Consider the following 18178-nt stretch of genomic DNA (forward strand, 5'->3'; position numbering starts at 1 on the left):
TTGGCCACCTGATGCGGAGAGCTGACTCATTTGAAAAGACCCTGATGCTGGGAAAGATTGAGGGCAGGGGAAGGGGACGACAGAGGATGAGATGGTTGGATGGCATCACCGACACAATGGACATGGGTTTGGGTGGACTCCGGGAGTTGGTGTTGGACAGAGCGGCCTGGCGTGCTGCGGTTCATGGGGTCGCAAAGAGTGGGACACGACTGAGCGACTGGACTGAACTGAAGTATCTGAACCCCGGGAGCTTCCTATCAGGCGCTTCTTGACCCCTGGAAGAGTCCCGCAAAGGAAAAGGGGCCACTCTGGGAAGCAGCAGGAATACGAGATACCGAAGACAGAAAATGCAAACCACAAATACTGAACAAAAGTACACTGTCAATCACAGTCTCCGGCAGGTCCCCCGGATCCCCTCTTCTCACACCCACACAACAGGTGCGTTGCGGCGGGACAGTCAGCCTCGCGGTCCTCGAGAGAAGCAGCACCCTGCCCACCTGACTTCGCAGCACCGCAGCCCGGGTGAGTGTCAGTGTAGGGCTCACCCCGCGCCTGGGCTCCGAGGGAAGGTCCACGCGCGACGAGCGTGGGCAGCGCGGAGTCCCGCACCTTCCGGGAGCGACCCCGCAGCGCGCATGCGCGGGCCGGACTTCCAGCTTGTCCCCTCCAGCGCCCGGTAGCGCTTCCTCGCCGAGCTCCACGTAGGCCGCGCAGGCGCCTTGTTCCCACTGCTCACCTGCTGCCGTTGTCGCCGCCGCCGCCGCCGCCGCCGGGGCTGGATGGGGGGCCGAGGCCAACCGGTGGCACCCAGAAGAGAGAGACGCGGCGGCGGCGACGCCGACACCCGCAGGACGAGTGTCTCGACCGGCCCGCGAGCCCCAGGAGGAGGCGGCGAGGCCCGGCCCCCGCGGTCTGTGGTGTAGAGAAGCCGCCGCGGCCGGGTCTCTCTGAGCGCTCGCCCCACAGGTCTCATCCACCTCAGGACCCCGCGTTGCGCGATGTTCAAGAAACTGAAGCAGAAGATCAGCGAGGAGCAGCAGCAGCTCCAGCAGGCGCTGGCCTCTTCTCAGGTACTATGGCCGCCGCGCTCCCCTGGTTCCCGAGAACCCTTGACATCAGCTCGCGGGCAGAGGGGTGCGGAGGTCCAGCCCCGACCCTTGACTTCCAGCCAGAGGCTTCCCCCAGATCCCTCCCTGGGAATGAGCTCAGGGCGGTCCAGGTCCTCCGTGGGTCCTGACCCGGGTCCCCCATCCCAGAAGTCCGTTCTGAAGAGTAGGTTGGGGGTGGTTGGGTTCGTGACACCTGACCTCTTAATTTACCCGACGCCCAACCTGGTCTGAGAATAAGTGAGCAGAGCTCTGATCTTGCATGGTTTTTGACCCATACAGAAGGTTTCCCCCAGGCATCCGACACCCCCAACTCAGGAGTGAGGGCGGAATGGGAAAACCAGGACCCCTTGTAATATCTGACCTTTGGACCGAAGTCCCCCCCTCTCATCCCCGACCCGAGACTGAGTACGGAGGGGCCCCTGGCCCGTGACGGAGTCTTAATTCCAAACCCGGGTCCAGGCCTGAGGGCCAGGGGTCGAGCCATTCCTGGCCAACCTGCTTGCAGAAGCGCTGGACCCGAGAGAGGTGGCGGCGTGGCCGGCGTCCAGTGCCCGAGGCTGTCACGAGTTCGCCACTTCGCATAACTGGGTTGATCCGGGACGGGCGGAGGGGCGGCCACTGTGGGGCCCGGCAGGGCTCGCGCGCGTCCGCAGCTCGGCTCTGCTCCTTCAGAAGTCTTGTTAATGTTTGTGTTTCACGAATGCGGTTGCTTCAGGAAATGACAATTTCCAGGAAAAGGGAGGCGCGTTAGTAGTGTTAATTTAAAGAAGCAGAAACAGTCTCCTAAGCAGCTGTGAATGTGTGTTTTGGTGCCGGCAGCACGTGGTTCTTTGAGCAATGAGGAGGGCTTCTGCTAAATTGCTTCCCAGCTTGTCTGAGTCTCAACAGATTTAATTTTATAGTGTCTACACGAAAAGCTGGCTTTTGACTACTTGGCAGGCATTTCTAAAACATTTTAAACATAACATTTATCTTACACAACTCTTAAAAATCTAATGACCAATAACTACTAAATCAAGCATCTATCGCATTGAATTTATTCTGAAACTGTAAATTGAAGTTTATTTAAAGCTTCTGTAGAGTGAAACAGTGGTTGAAATATATTAGAATATGGCACTGAAAGCTTGTTCATTCTCCCAAGGGAATTGTAAACAGTGATTAAGATTTGGATACTAAATATATTACTTTCAATACTAAATATATTACATTTACTGTGAGCTTTTAAAATTTTACAGAACACTGTTAATTTAAGAAAGAAAGAAAAAATAAAAAAGTGAGGTAGAGGTGAGGAATGTGGGGAACAGACACAGCAGTGAATGTAAGGGACTCTGTAGTATCACTGATCCAGGATGCCACCTCTAAAAATTCTAAGAGAATTCAGGATGTATTAAGGACTTAGCCACATGGAATTTCACTTCAGTGTTGTTTTTAATAGGTAAAATGTGGCCAGAAATATTCAGCAGTAGAGAATTGGTTAGATAAGTTATGTCATATAGTTGGTTATTATGCAGCCTTAAAAAAATGCCAACATTTATTAGGTTCTTACTGGGCTAGGTATTTTGCTTGGGTTATTTTGTTTCATTGTCACATAAATCTACAAGGTGGAGTCTTTCATACCTGGAATGGGGTTCAGAGAGTTAAGTAACTTGCTTAAAGCTAGAGTTAGAGCCTACAGGTAAGTAGACTCTGACTTGCATTAAAAGGCAGATTGAAAAACAACATGTAAAACATGATCCCAGTTTTGTGGGGCAAGTATGACACAGTGAAAATAATTTAAGAAGGATATGCTCCAAGCTGCTGGCTTTTTATTTGTAAATGTTATCTTTTTTTCGTGAAAAAGAATTACTATTGATCTTTAACAAAGGGAGGTTGTCTTTTGTTGTTGTTCAGTTGCCAAGTCCTGTCCCACTTGTTTGCGTCCCCGTGGACGGAGCTTGCCAGGCTTCTCTGTCCATGGGATTTTTCAGGCAAGAATACTGGAGTGAGCTGTCTTTTCCTTCTCCAGGGGATCTTCCCAACCCAGGGATTGAATCTGTGTCTGCTGTTTTGGCAGGCGGATTCTTTACCTTCTGAACCACTTGGGAAACCTGAGGTTGTCTTTAGAATCATGGTAAAAGAGCTAGTTACAGGTAATGCATTAGGGCTCCCAGTTCCTATGGCTTGATGCCTCTGGGAAGACAGTGCATGTGGAGCAAGAAATAGCACTTTGTGTACAGAAGATTTAAAACAATCCTTTTTGGTGACTATATATATATATATATATATATATATATATATATAGTAACTATATATATGTGTATATATAGTGGATATATGTATGTATTTATCCAGAATGCAAAAGTAAATTGTTGGTGATCAATTGCTGATAGAAACTTGATTCTCTTCCTTGTCTTGATCCTTAACTATTCAGAACCCTTCAAGTTGAGAAATTCTGGATTGTTATTTTTAGAGTTAAGAATTTCTTTCAAGTATGAATTAAGCAAAACAAATATCTTTGGATGGGATAATCATTTTGTAACATAAAACATGTCCTTGTTTTATCATGCAGAGGATCTTGAATTTGTATAATATTACGTCTTGTTTTTCGAATATAAATTATTTTGTGTTGAGGGTGCAATACCCTTAGGAATTTAATGGGATGTGAAAGACAGTTTGCTTTTACTTGCTCAGGAGGATTTGTTTGTCCTTGGTTTAGTTTTCCTGATTACTTTGTAGCCTCCCTTGTTATCTGCCCAATGTCTGTCTTCTCTCAGGCTTTAAATTGCTTTGGGCTTTAAATCAAGACAGGACCCTGAATTTCTAAAATTTTGTGTAAAATAAGGGCAAGTACCTAAGGGATTCTTTAATGCGTTTTAGTGCATTAATACAAATTGAGACATTTGTTTGCGATTTTGGGAGGCCCTTGTGTACATATTTCCTGGTCCTTAGCTTGATTTCCAGAGGTGAAATTGCTTGACAGATATGTTTCAAATAGAGTGAGTCATCAGGTGTTGATAATTCTGGGATAAATGATCACAATACTTGCAAAAGTTTTCAGTAATAGTAATAACGGTAGTGTTTGTGATATTAATACTTTGGGGTTTCTTCAGTTTTTGAAAGCATTCAATAAAAGCAAGACACTGTTTTCTAGTCCCTGGTCACTTCTCTTTGGAGCTGAGATTATTTGAGCCCTTCTTTGGCAAATATTATTTTAAGTAAACATTTGGTCAACTCTGACTTTAAAAATAAAATTAAACAATTTCAAAGCAAGTTTCACTTAATTTTCTAACAACAAATATCTATACTTAGATTTTTAAAATCCTTAGAATAAATTTGATAAAAATTATTCAAGAGTAATATAGGATACTTTCTAATTTCTTAGGATGTATATAGTGCTGTGAATAAAAAATATTTTTTAACATTTGCAACCCTTTTCAGATATTACTAAAACTTAAAAATTATAAAAAGCACTGGCACAAATGGACTATTACATGATTCCACTTGTGTGAGGTACCTAGATTAGTCAAGGTTATAGAGGCAAAAAATAGAACGGTGGTTGTCTGTGGCTGAAAAGAGAAGGGGGAAATGAGGAATTATCGTTTAATGAGGATAGAGTTTCAGTGGGAGGATGAAGAAGTTCTGGAGATGGATAGTGGTGATGGTTGCCCAACAGTATGGGTATAATTAATATCACTGAACTGTCCACCTACAAATGTTTAAAATGGTAACTTTAATGTTGCATATAGTTTACCACAATAATAAAACAAAACAATGTGGGCTCACCCCAAATTTGTAGGATTATAATTTTTTAGAGTGGGGTCTCAAAATAATAGTTTGTGTAATAGGAATAAAAAGAAATTTCACAAACAGGGGAAAGAGTCTCTTTCTGAAGGAACATAATTTTGTTATAAACATTAACTTGGCAAAATAATTTTCCTCAATCTAAAAAGCATAGCTCCCAGAGAGAAACATTTAGATCAGAAGAATCAGAATGTCTTGAGTGTTTATAAATCTGTGTTTTGATTAGGGAGCATATAGTAGCTATTTCTATTGCTTAATATAGAATATACATTAAGTTCTTGCATTTTAAGTAATAGACAGTTCTTGTTTATGTGATTTAAAAAATCTGTGTGAAACTTGAACAGGTAAGGGCCGTACAAAGTTCTTTCATCTGCCTGTTAGTTTGGGAGGAAAAACTTCTGAGAGAAGCTTTGTCTCTTGAGCTTATTGTGATATTCAGAGACCTTAAGATGTATTTGCAAATTATATATAACTTTACATCCCACCGAAGCTGTGAGCAAATTCAGAGGCATCCTCCTGGGCCCAGGTGAGAAAGCAAGGCTGGAAACTTTGATGTAGAACTTCAGTTAATGTGTTGATAAAGGTCCTTAAAAATACAGGATTTTAACTAACCATTTAGTTTCTTTACCTCCTAAATCACAAAATATTAGGAAGATGTTTTCATTTACGTGAGCATTTACTTGACTAGTTATAAAATTCTGTGTTGAAAAATTCCGCTCAGGCTGTTGGCTTTATTTCTCCCTTATCTTCTAGCATCCTGTGTGCAAATGAAAAATCTAATTCAAACTTGTTCTTTGCTGTATTGGTGGTTAACTTGATCCCTGAATCTTTTCTTTTTCCTTGATGCTAAAAAATTTCTAGTTTTCTTCTTTGCTTTTTTTTTTTTCGTCTCCCTCTTTTCTTTCTTTTTTAAATCTTATTAATCTTTTTTAAAATAAATTCTCTGTATATCCTTTCCCCCTCTTTTGATATATTCCTCTTTTCCCTTTATTCTATTGCTTTGAAAGATTTCAGATTTTTATTTCAACTGCTTCTATTGAATTTATTCTAGTCATCACATTTAATTTCCACAAATTAACACTAGTCAACCCTGGGTAGTTATTTTTACCTAAGTGTTTTCTTGGTGCATTGCATGTATTATCTAAAGTAATACATGAAATAATAAAAGGTATGGATTTGTATTAACCTTATTTTACAGATAAGAAATTGAGGCCAAGGGAGTTTAAATAACTTGTCCGTGTAGACAGCTAGTACCGTACAACTCAGTAATAAAGCTGAGATGTGAACCCAGGCAGTCTTGCTCTGAAGCCCATTCTCTTAACCCCACGGTACTTTTAGTTTTTTTTTTTTTTTAGCAACAGCTTTTGGTTTAATGGAAGCTAGAGCTTCTCAAAACTCTCCCAGGATGTTAGGTATTCTATATACATACATATTTAAAGTCTGTTCCTTGATTTATCAGATTGTTCTAGGTTGTTATATGTATTCATACTGGTCATATTGTTTTTCTTTTTTTGAGAAAAATGTCTTGTTGTTATTAGTTCATTTATATTTATGAAGACCAGGTGGGTGATTTATTATCCAAACATTCTTAATGAATGGGGACACTGGTAATTATCTTGAAACTTAAACTGACGTGGACTGGGCAGGACCGGGATTGCTGTGGTGAAACTGGGGTGTGTTGTTACCCTGCTGCTTTATGGTGCCAGCCTCTGCAGTTGGAGCACTGACGCCTGCAAGGTGTTACTCCTTGTGTTTGGCTGTTTCTTCTGTCTGGAGAAGTGTTTGGGTTGAAGGAGGCTGACCCCATGTACCTGTTTGTTTCACAGACCTGAGACACGTTCCTGAGAGCAGTAATCTCCCGTTCTAGTGTATAAAACTGATTTTTCCCCCCTGTTGCAATAAGTACCTTTTGCTCTCCCAGAGCCGCCTTTTGTGTATGTTTGGAGTTATGGCCCAATTGCCCTGATTTCCCCGCCAATTTGAATCCTTTTGCCTTTATTCTTCAAAAATTTGTTTTCTTTTTACTTATGATTTTCCCTCTCTTGTTCTAGAGTTTTAGTTTATCTGCTTTTCTGCTTTTTTTTGAAACCTTCATTTCAGTGGGTTTTTGGGAGGAAGAGAAGTAAACAGTGTTCAGTCTGCATTCTTGTACTGGAAACCTAATTACCATTCTTTGCATGAACATGCATTTATCTTAAATATTTGTCTTTCAAATTATGAATTCTTAAGAAATGCATGTTTCTTAGATTAGTAAAGATGTATGAATTTTCTATTTTATTTATTTTATAGAATTATTTGACTAAGTTAGCGTGGACGATGTTAACAGTAGCCAGTGTCTAAAATGTTGGGAATAACATCAGTTCACTTATGATTTGTTATCAACTGTTGGATGAAATTTAGGATGAGAAATAGATCATCTTTTAATCTGTGTATTATGCTTTTAAATTATATGGGGTACCTTTTACTGGATATACTAGATACTCATGATTTTTAAATAAAAATTTAAAATGAAATTTTACTTTGATTTTTATCAAAGTGATACATTCTGTAGTTTTAAAAGATAAAGTACTGCTAAAAGACTATTATGCTAAAACAAAACAAAGCACACTGTCTACTCCAGCCTCCCAGCTATGTTCTCCGTATTCTTTCTGGAGACTTTAGGATCTTCTCTTGTTTTCTGAAATTTTATGGTGAACATGCCTTTGTGTAGGTTTATTTTTGCATTGTGCTTCACTAAGTATGGTGACTCCTGTGCTTAAATTCTTGGAAACTTTTAGATATTATTTCTTTGGTAGTTCCCTCTTCTTTGTTTTTTCTCTTCTATTCTGGAAGACCAGTTAGATTTTGTACCTTCAGGATAGATTCTCTTATTTATTATTTTTTACCCTTTTTGGTCTATTTTATTTATTTGTTTTTTGTTCTATTTGCACTGAAAGTGTGGGGTCTTACCACTGGACCACAGGGAATTTCCTTTTTTGTCCTATTTTTGAGAGTTTGCTTCAATTTTATCTAACTCTTCAATGATTTTTTTGTTTTCTTTATTTTTTGAAGTATAGTTAAATCTACAGTGTTAATTTTCAGTGGAATTTTTAATTTTTCCTATTCTGTTTTTAAATTTTCCAAAGGCTATTTCTTAGCTGTCTTTTGCTTTTTCATAGCATTGCTCTTGCTATACTGATTTATCTTTAACATTTAAAAAAAATTATTTATTTTGGCTGCACCAGGTCTTACTTGTGGCATGTGGGATTTTAATTGCAGCATGTGGGACTCAGCTCTCTGACTGGGGATCAGACTTGGGTCCCTTTAATTAGGAGTGTGGAGTCCCAGCCACTGGACCACCAGAGAAGTCCTCTGATATATCTTTTATAACTCTGATTTTTTCCCTTCTGTTTTGACATTTTCTTTTCTTTCTTTCTTTATTTTTTGTGGATTTTGTTGTCATTGGCTCTTACATTGGAAATTTTCTTTACTGACTGCTCTGGGGTATCCATATTTAAAGGCGAGACACTAAAAATCTGATGCTATCTGCAAGTATCATGTGATCAACGCTGGGACTCCTTGCTGGGTGATAGGCTGCAAATTGGTTTTATTATTGGGAGAAATATCTACCTCTTGATAACCTGAGATCTTTAAGATGTCATTTGATTTCTCCAGTGAAGCCTTTTGTTTTTTGGGCAAGGACTGCCAGGTTATAAGCCTAGCTGCTTCAGAAGCAGTGTGCTGGAGGTTCCACTATTCCCTGTGCAGAATGTCACCTGTAATCCCTCTAGGTTTAGTCACACACTTTGCCCTTTACTCCTGTCTTACTGTGCTTGGCTTCATCCAGTTTGGAGCCTCAATGGCTCCAGAAAAATAAACCTTTGGTTTTTCAGAGGCTATGTAAGGTGGGACAAGGGACATGGGGATCTTTCAACCAATTTTTCTGATTTTGGTCCTGCCTCTTAACTTCTTCATTATAACTTGCATTGTAACTTTGAAGTCTTAAATCTTTTTAGGACTCTGGAGATGAAAATAGGCTTGCTTCTTATCAGCGTTCCCTTCTCCCTGGGGTTGTAGTGTCCTCAGCTGTACTATCACTTTAGTATTCTTTTGTTCACACTGATTCTTCTGAAAATTGGTTGAAATTTAACTCTTTGGGTGGTGGTTTAGTTGCTAAGTCATGTCCAACTCTTGCAACCCCATGACTGTAGCCCTCCAGGCTCTTCTCTTCTGTCCATGGGATTGCCCATGGCAAGCACGCTGGAGTGGGTTGCCATTTCCTTCTCCAGGGAATCTTCCTCACCCAGGGATTGAGTCCAGGTCTCCTGCATCGCAGGTCGATTCTTTACCAACTGAGCCACCAGGGATGCCCCAACTCGTTTCAAGGGAGAGAAAAATAAGAAACTTTGGTCCACCTATCATGTTTTTAACTAGAAGTCTCCTTAAATTACTTTTGAATGAGTGGACTTCACTATATTAAAGGACTGTTTTTGAGAGGTGAACATTTATAACATAAGCAGCAATATTTCATTTCCGGCACTACTGTTTAGATGACAGGATGTAGAAGGTACTTTACTAAAGACATGATGGAAAGTTCTAATAATTTTGGTAACTAGTAGATAAAGGTTTATGTGACATATTAACTCCAGGTTACTTTGGCCATTCCTTTATAGCTGGAGTGTCAGATAGATTGGCAGAGACTTTCAGGAGTACGTGGTGAGGAGGAGTCTGTGGCTGTGTCCTTGCTATGATTTGGTTACTCGTGGGTGTGGCAGGGAGAAATGAAGCCAGATGTTAGGCTTGTGTAAGAATGCCGTTCATCTACTTGGGGTATCATTTGAGTAGTAAGTAGTGTCAAAAGGCTTCTGGGCAGCCAAAATTTTAATGTCACTAACTTCATATTCCATAGTTAATGTAAGTTATTCATAAGGACAGTTTTTAAAAAATTCCTCATTTTGAATTTCCTTATGTTTATTTTGTCTACAGTTCTATTAGATGTAGTTATCTAGTTTCTAAACTAGTAGCAGGCTAAAACAGATGGAGAAGATATACTATAAGTAGGGTATTCATAGGAATGACAACTGACCTAAAAAATATTAAATTAAGTTTAGTTTCCTTTAATCTTTGAAAACTAGAATTAGTTGATTTCAGAAAGGTATAGATTCAAAATGGTTAAACCTTATTGTTATCGCCAAACCCCTTCAGGTATCAGTAAGATTTAACCATCTTGAATTTATAATTTTAGATATCTGTATCTATCTGATAGTTCAGCTGTCTTGAATACAGTAGCTCTTTATAGGAAAACTCTCAGATAATCCAGCCCCAATGGAGTAAACTCTGATTAACATAGTTTTGACTAACATAGAATTTCTCAGTAATAAGAATATCTAAAATTTGTGTTGTTATCTTTAGAGTGCTGTTCAGCCTAAGATTAATGCTTTTCAATGTCTAATTTTTTGGTATAGTGAAAATATACTAGATACATTTGATGTAATCGAGATTTAAGAGTTAGTGGCTATGTTTATCAACATTTTTCTTATACAGACAGTATGGTATGGTGAAAGCAGTTTGGGTGGGTTGTGGAATCAGTTAGTGGATTGGGATCAGCTGTTTTTTTTTTTTTAAAATGAAGGAATATTTTGGGTCAAAATATGGCATCATATGTTGCAAAGATTAAGGTTCTATAAAACTTGTTTTAGAAGTGTCTGTGCAAAAAGAATGTTATTGTTGTTTAACTGCTGGTCCCAGTGAAAAAAATTTGAGAAACAATGATCCAGAGAGTACTGGGAAAGCAGATGAGGGACTCAGAAGACCTGCGTGCTAGCCCAGATCTTGTAGTGTGCACCCTGATCCAGCCACACAAGCATTCTCAGCTTTTCACTTTCTTGTCAGGAAATTAGGGATGACAGTCCTCCTATTGTTCAGATGGCTTGTGAGAATCTAAAGAGAAGGTATTTGAAAGCGTTTGTTACTACAGGGTGCTTCATTTCACAGAACCTGCTAAGGTGCTGTGCTGGGGTCACTTTTGCCTTGAAGGGAAGATGTGGTCTCTGTACCATGAAGTTGAGAGGTGACAGCGTGAGGGGATCAGAGTGACGTCTGAGCAGAGTCTTGAGTGGGTAATGGAAAGTCATGGAGTTCAAGGCTTACTGTTCCTGAAGGTGACTGCATTAGTTTCCTGATGTTGGGCAACACATTACCACAACCTTACTGCCTAATAACCCAGTTACTGTTTCATAGTATGTATGTCAGAAGTCTGGCATGGCACGGTTGACTTCTCTGCTTGGGGTCTCACAAGACTAAGATCAAGTTGTCCAAATTGTGTTCTCATCTGGTGATGAGGATCCTCATCCATGCTCATATGGTGTGGGACAGAGGTCCTTATTTCTTACTGTCTTTTGCTCCTAGTGCTGCCCTCAGTTCCTCACCATTTGACCCTCACGGGCCTTTGCTTTCCTTCAGGATCGCAGGAGTACATGCCTCCGCTTTCTGCCCCGCTGCTGCACTCTGGACTCATTTGAAGGGCTTGTGTAATTTGGTTGGTCCCATTCAGATAGTCTCCTTTCTCTGAGTTAACTTAGAGTCAACTGAGTAGTAATCTTAAATACACCTGCAAAATCCTTTTCACTCTGAAAGGGAAGATCATCAGGGCATGATATCTCATATTTGCAAGGCGAGGGTGATTTTGGGTCATCTTCGAATTCTGAGTACCACGGTGACTAAAAAATTTTTTTTCTTATAGTGAAGTCGAGGGCTATGGTCAAGAAATAATCAGTTGGCAATAAAAATATTGTGAGCCTGGATATAACTATCAGGTTTCTTGACAAACAGCTTAGAAATCTGTCTTCAGATTTCTCATGGCTGTAAGAATTAATTAGACGAAATTTAGTTTGAAGGAATGTAAATCCCTATATATTTTATTTTATTTCATTTTATTTTTCCTATATATTTTAAAGTGAGGATAGCTGTTAAAGGTGCAAGACTTTATGATAAATACTCAAGTACAGCTAGTCTTTTTTTGTATATTTTCATACTTTGCAGTTACATCCATTCCCTTATGTGATTCTTAAACTTTTGCAACTCCAGAGGAAGACCTACAAACCATCAGGCCAAGCTTGGCCATGTGGTACTACCTTTCTGAGGGCAGGAAAATCCCATGGACGGAGGAGCCTGGTAGGCTGCAGTCCATGGGTTTGCGAAGAGTTGGACATGACTGAGCGACTTCCCTTTCACTTTTCACTTTCATGCATTGGAGAAGGAAATGGCAACCTACTCCAGTGTTCCTGCCTGGAGAATCCCAGGGACAGAGGAGCCTGGTGGGCTGGGGTCACATAGAGTCGGACACGACTGAAGTGACTTAGCAGCAGCAGCAGTGTGTCTTAGAATCTATACTTTAACTTCATAAACCCTAACATTTGATTTTGCTGACTTTCCCAGAGTTGATGAGGCTCCAGTTAAAGATTAGGCTCATATGAGAAAACATAAGTGAAAGTGAAAGTGAAGTCGCTCAGTCGTGTCCGACTCTTTGTGACCCCATGGACTGTAGCCTATCAGGCTCCTCCATCCATGGGATTTTCCAGGCAAGAGTACTGGAGTGGGGTGCCATTTCCTTCTCCAGTGGACCTTCCCAACCCAGGGATTGAACCCAGCTCTTCCGCATTGTAGGCAGATGCTTTTACTGTCTGAGCCACTATGAGCCACTATGTTTTCTCATAGTGCCAATTAAAAAGTTTCACAGTAGAGGTGCACTTTTCAAGTGATTTGGAAGTCTTTGTCTGGAGTAGCCCTTTTGTGGCATCTGGGTATTTGGAAAGCTGAATTATTAACCCCCCATTTTTTTTGAGATGTTGGAATCTCAATGGCAGAGAGGGTTGGCTAAGAGTTACTTCTGTGGCCTAGTAAAACTAATTACTTTCCTAACTTTTGCCCTCTCAGTAGCCCTTTTATTAAAGGAGATACTACATATAACTGTATAAAAGGAGATATAAATGGAGCTTCTCCCAGTCATATTGGTAGTGTTTGAAACATCTAGAGTCTTTAAAGTATGGGTTGAAATTCACGGCTTTGGGTGGGAAGGGTTATTACATTTCCCTCAACCTCAGTGAGAATTATTTCTGAAGTGTTCTGAATATTTGTGATTTAGTTTCACTCCTAGATAAACACTGTCCAGTGACTGCTTTCCTTTCCCATTTTCTAAACACAATTTTGGCTTCTAGTCATACATTTTTGGGGGTCTTCCCAGGTGATGCTGGTGGTAAAGAATCTACCTGCCAGTGCCGGAAACATAAGAAAATATGGGTAGGATCCCTGGTTCAGGAAGATCCCCTGGAGAAGGAAATGGCAACCTGTTCCAGTATTCTTGCCTGGAAAATTCCATGGACAGAGGAGCCTGGCAGGGCTACAGTCCATGGGCCACAGAGAGTCAGACACGACTGAGTGACTAAGCACACACAAGCACACGTATGTTTTCTCAGCTCAGTTCAGTCGCTCAGTTGTGTCCGGCTCTTTGCGACCCCGTGGACTGCAGCACGCCAGGCCTCCCTGTCCATCACCAACTCCCAGAGTTTACTCAAACTCATGTCCATTGAGTCGGCGATGCCATCCAGCCGTCTCATCCTCTGTTGTCCCCTTCTCCTCCCACCTTCACTCTTTCCCAGCATCAGGGTCTTTTCAAATGAGTCAGTTCTTTGCGTAAGGTGGCCAGAGTATTGGAGTTTCAGTTTCAGCATCACTCCTTCCAATGAATATTCAGGACTGGTTTCCTTTAGGGTTGACTGGTTGGATCTCCTTGCAGTCCAAGGGACTCTCAAGAGTCTTCTCCAACACCACAGTTCAAAAGCATCAATTCTTTGGCACTCAGCTTTCTTTATAGTCCAACTCTCACATCCATACATGACTACTGGAAAACCATAGCTTTGATTAGATGGACCTTTGTTGGCAAAGTAATGTCTCTGCTTTTGAATATGCTGTCTAGGTTGGTCATAACTTTCTTTCCAAGGAGCAAGCGTTTTTTTTTTTTTTTGTTTTTTTTTTTTATTTCATGGCTGCAATCACCATCTGCAGTGATTTTGGAGCCCAAGGAAATATAGTCTGTCACTATTCCCACTGTTTTCCCATTGATTAGCTATGAAGTGATGGGACCAGATGCCATGATACTAGTTTTCTGAATGTTGAGCTTTAAGCCAACTTTTTCACTCTTCTCTTTCACTTTCATCAAGAGGCTCTTTAGTTCTTCTTCACTTTCTGCCATAAGGGTAGTGCCATCTGCATATCTGAGGTTATTGATATTTCTCCTGGCAGTCTTGATTCCAGCTTGTGCTTCCTCCAGTCCAGCGTTTCTCATCATGTACTCTGCATATAAGTTAAATAAGCAGGGTGACAATATACAGCCTTGACGCACTCCTTTCCCAATTTGGAACCAGTCTGTTGTTCCATGTCCAGTTCTAACTGTTGCTTCCTGACCTGCATACAGGTTTCTCAAGAGGCAGGTCAGGTGGTCTGGTTTTCCCATCTCCTTCAGAATTTTCCAGAGTTTGTTGTGGTCCATACAATAAGACTTTGGCTTAGACAATAAAGCAGAAGTAGATATTTTTCTGGAACTCTCTTGCTTTTTTGATGATCCTATGGATGTTGGCAATTTGATCTCTGGTTACTCTCCCTTTTCTAAGTTCTCTCACAATTTCTAAATTCCTTGAACATCTGGAAGTTCATGGTTCATGTACTGTTGAAGCCTGGCTTGGAGAATTTTGAGCATTATTTTGCTAGCGTGTGAGATGAGTGCAGTTGTGTGGTAGTTTGAGCATTCTTTGGCATTGCCTTTCTTTGGCATTGGAGAAGGAAATGGCAATCCACTCCAGTAGTCTTGCCTGTAAAATCCCATGGACAGAGGACCTTGGTAGGCTACAGTCCATGGGATCACAAAGAGTCGGACACGACTGAGCGACTTCCCTTTCCCTTTCTTTGGGATTGGAATGAAAACTGACCTTTTCCAGTCCTGTGGCTACTGCTGAGTTTTCCAAATTTGCTGGCATATTGAGTGTAGCACTTTCACAGCATCATCTTTTAGGATTTGAAATAGTTCAACTGTAATTCCATCAACTCCACTAGCTTTGTTTCTAGTGATGCTTCCTAAGGCCCACTTGACTTCACACTCCAAGATATCTGGCTCTAGGTGAGTGATCACACCATGATGATTATTATCTGGGTCATGAAGATCTTTTTTGTATAGTTCTTCTGTGTATTCTTGCCTCCTCTTCTTATCATCTTCTGCTTCTGTTAGGTCCATACCATTTTTGTCCTTTATTTTGCCCATCTTTGCATGAAAAGTTCCGTTGGTATCTCTAATTTTCTTGAAGAAATCCCTAGACTTTCCCATTCTATTGTTTTCTCTATTTCTTTGCATTGATCACTGAGGAGGGCTTTCTTATCTCTTCTTGCTATTCTTTGGAACTCTGCATTCAAATGGGTATATATTTCCTTTTCTCTTTTGCCTTCTAAAATATTGATAAGGCTTCAACTTTATTTCACATTCAACTATTTTGCTGTTTAAAATTTTGAGGCCTTACTGTTCCTGTTTTTCATCTTGGTGGAGAAGGGATGTCTTATCCCTTAAGGTAACTTCTGCACATAACTCATTCCTTCTATCATGTGTTGATTTTTCTGGTTCATCTTTTAGAAGGTATGTGTGTGCTGGAATTCTAAGTTGTAAGCAACAGAACTCAGTCCAGCTAGTTAAGCAGAAAAGGGTTCTATTAATGAATAAATAGTTGGTGACTTACAGAATTTTCAGGAGGGCCTGAAAGTCTGGGCTGATGGCTTTGCCCAGCCAAGCTGGGGGACCGCACTAATAAGAATGTTGCAGCCGCCTCAGTTTGGCACATTGCATTTCACATGCACAGCTCTCGTGTATGAGTGCAGGAAGCTCTGTGTCTGCACGCTCACCAGCTGACGAGCTTGATTAATTTTGCATGTCCGTTTTCTTGTACCGCCCATATATGACTCAGAGTCTCATGTGGGTATGTTCACTGGGGGAGCTCAGGTCACCTGCCCTAGATGAAAAGAAGACTAGGTTGGTGAGTTTTTGGAGTTTGAACTTAAGTACTTATAAGAGCTTTTCAGAATAAAAGTTTATTTAACTTATGTCACATTTTGTTGATGTTTTCCCCTCCTCCCAATTAAACTATTCCTTTTGATTTTTGCTTCTGACATAAAAATCTGTTTTATTCAGCTCTTAGTTCCCCAACCAGGGGACTGCAGGATTTGCAGTTCCCTGCAGTGGAAATGAGAAATTTTAACCTCTGGACTGCCAGGGAAGTCCCAGAAATCATTTAAATCTTTAATATAGCTTAAGTCTGAAGTAAAAGTCTGACTGATTTTGTTCCCCCATGTGGATGGCCATTTGTCCCAGCACCATTTACTGAACGTTTGTGTTGATTAGAAATGTTAGACTTAATTGTACACTGAATATGTACATATGTATGTGTGTATGTGTATACACTGTGTCTTGTGACCTCTCTGCTCCAGCATAGACACAGCAGCACACACTAACTTGACAGATGGATGTTCCATTTGTTCATTCATTTATTTTAACAAATATTTACTAAGTGCTTTTTATTTATGTAGTGCTGTACAGACTACAGAAGGGTAAGACATCAAGACGTTATTTTTTTGTGTAGATAAGTTAAGACCTATCTTGTTATGGATGAGGGGGCATCTTGAAGTATTGGTTTTATATTTTTAGGACTGTTTTTAGCTTACCTTAGAGTGGGCCTCAGGCTCTAGTTTCAATTTGGAGCTTCTTGTTTAAACTTATGCTATGGGTTTTGTACTAAGGACTGTAGGAGTCATGCAGTCCTTCACAGAAGTAATGGACTAGCATCTCAGTACTGGGCTGTGGTGTGCACAGTGTTCTCAAAGAGCGAGCCTTGACTAGAGACATATTTACCTCCACAGTTCATTATGTTGAATGTTAGAGCTGGAAGGCACTTTCGCAGTTGAATTGACAAACTTATTTTTAATGAACTTGGAATAATTTTGATTTCTAGGAAAGCTGCAAAGATAGTATAGAAAGTTTTCATATGCTTCTCACCTGGTTTCAGTCTCCCCTAATAAAATAATTTTAGCATCACAACCTTATTTTGAGGTTTATTTTATCACTCAGAAAGTTAATTTAGTGAAGGTCCTAGTTCAAGTTGGTGGCGGAATCAGACCAAGGACCCAGTGGGTAGCCTGGGTCTGCTAGTTGATGATGTTTCACTTACCTTTTTCTGTTTTTCATGTATTTGCTCTTTTCCTTCCTCTTACTGGGTTCTTTGGGCATGGGCTGTGAGAAAGGACTATATAGTAAGTAGTGTGCTCACATGTGTAGTCTTTCTAATTTGTGCAATAATCTTTTAATCTAGGCTTCCTCCAGTTCTTCAACACCAACGAGAACCAGGAGCAGGACGTCCTCATTTACAGAGTCATTTGATGAGGGTACACCCAACAGAGAGGTAAGTTTAGAATTTCTTCCTTAATAAACTTACAAGGAGCTTATTATGCTTCTTTTGATAAAAAAACGGGAAGTTTTTTTGACAGGTCAATTATTTAATTCCTAGATCTTTTTTTAGTAACCTTTTTTTTTTTTTTGCTAATAGTAATTTTGCTTTTATAAAGTGTGTTTTCTTTAAATACCTTAATTTGAGAGGATAATATACTTTGCCTTTTTTTTAATAATTTGCCTTTAATATTTGATATTTTCAGAATGATGTGATAACAATTTATTCAGCATTATGTGGGGAGAAGCCCTATATTTTCAGGTTCGTGATTGGAAACACTAAAGTAACTACTGATTCCAAGTGACATGCAGCTGGCACCATAGCTCAGATTAGATTTTTTCCAACATTTTTTCTTTCTGTGAAGGATTTTAAGAGTTCCAGAAGTTCAGAAAATAGGGTAAAACAAAGTGCACAAATGAGTGAATTTTTATGAAGTGAGTCCCTGTGTAGCTACCATCCAGGTCAAGAAGAGGAAAACTGCGAGCGCTGTAGTGCCTCCCCCCTCCCCTACAGAAGAGTACCATCATCCTGCCCTTTCGATATATGCTGCTGCTTTTTTTTTTAAATAGGGCCTCTTAAGTATGCTTTCTATCATAAACTTTATAGTTAAACCTGTGGGTTGCCTAATTTTTGGCTATTTTAAATTATGCTGCTGTGAAGATTATTGTACATTTCTTTTGCTATATACTTATAGGAGGAGAAGCATTGGGTTAAAGTGTATATGTAGTTTTAACACTTTAGATGCTAATGCCTATTGTTTTTTTCAGGATAGTT

At 40.3% G+C, this 18178-nt stretch overlaps 1 protein-coding gene across 5 annotated transcripts in view; it reads left to right on the forward strand.

Annotated features, from left to right (window-relative positions):
• Window positions 1-988: 988 nt before the first annotated feature.
• Window positions 989-18178, forward strand: part of GOLGA4 (golgin A4) — a 113028-nt gene continuing 95838 nt past the window's right edge. For all 5 annotated transcript variants that reach the window (XM_070455410.1, XM_070455411.1, XM_070455412.1 and 2 more), the window contains exons 1-2: window positions 989-1070; window positions 17270-17359. In XM_070455410.1, the coding sequence (XP_070311511.1) occupies window positions 999-1070; window positions 17270-17359 (162 nt within the window). In that variant the 5' untranslated portion in view covers window positions 989-998. The remainder of the gene's footprint in view (window positions 1071-17269; window positions 17360-18178) is intronic.

This window comes from Odocoileus virginianus, chromosome 26 (genome assembly GCF_023699985.2).
Source record: "Odocoileus virginianus isolate 20LAN1187 ecotype Illinois chromosome 26, Ovbor_1.2, whole genome shotgun sequence".
Taxonomy (NCBI): domain Eukaryota; kingdom Metazoa; phylum Chordata; class Mammalia; order Artiodactyla; family Cervidae; genus Odocoileus; species Odocoileus virginianus.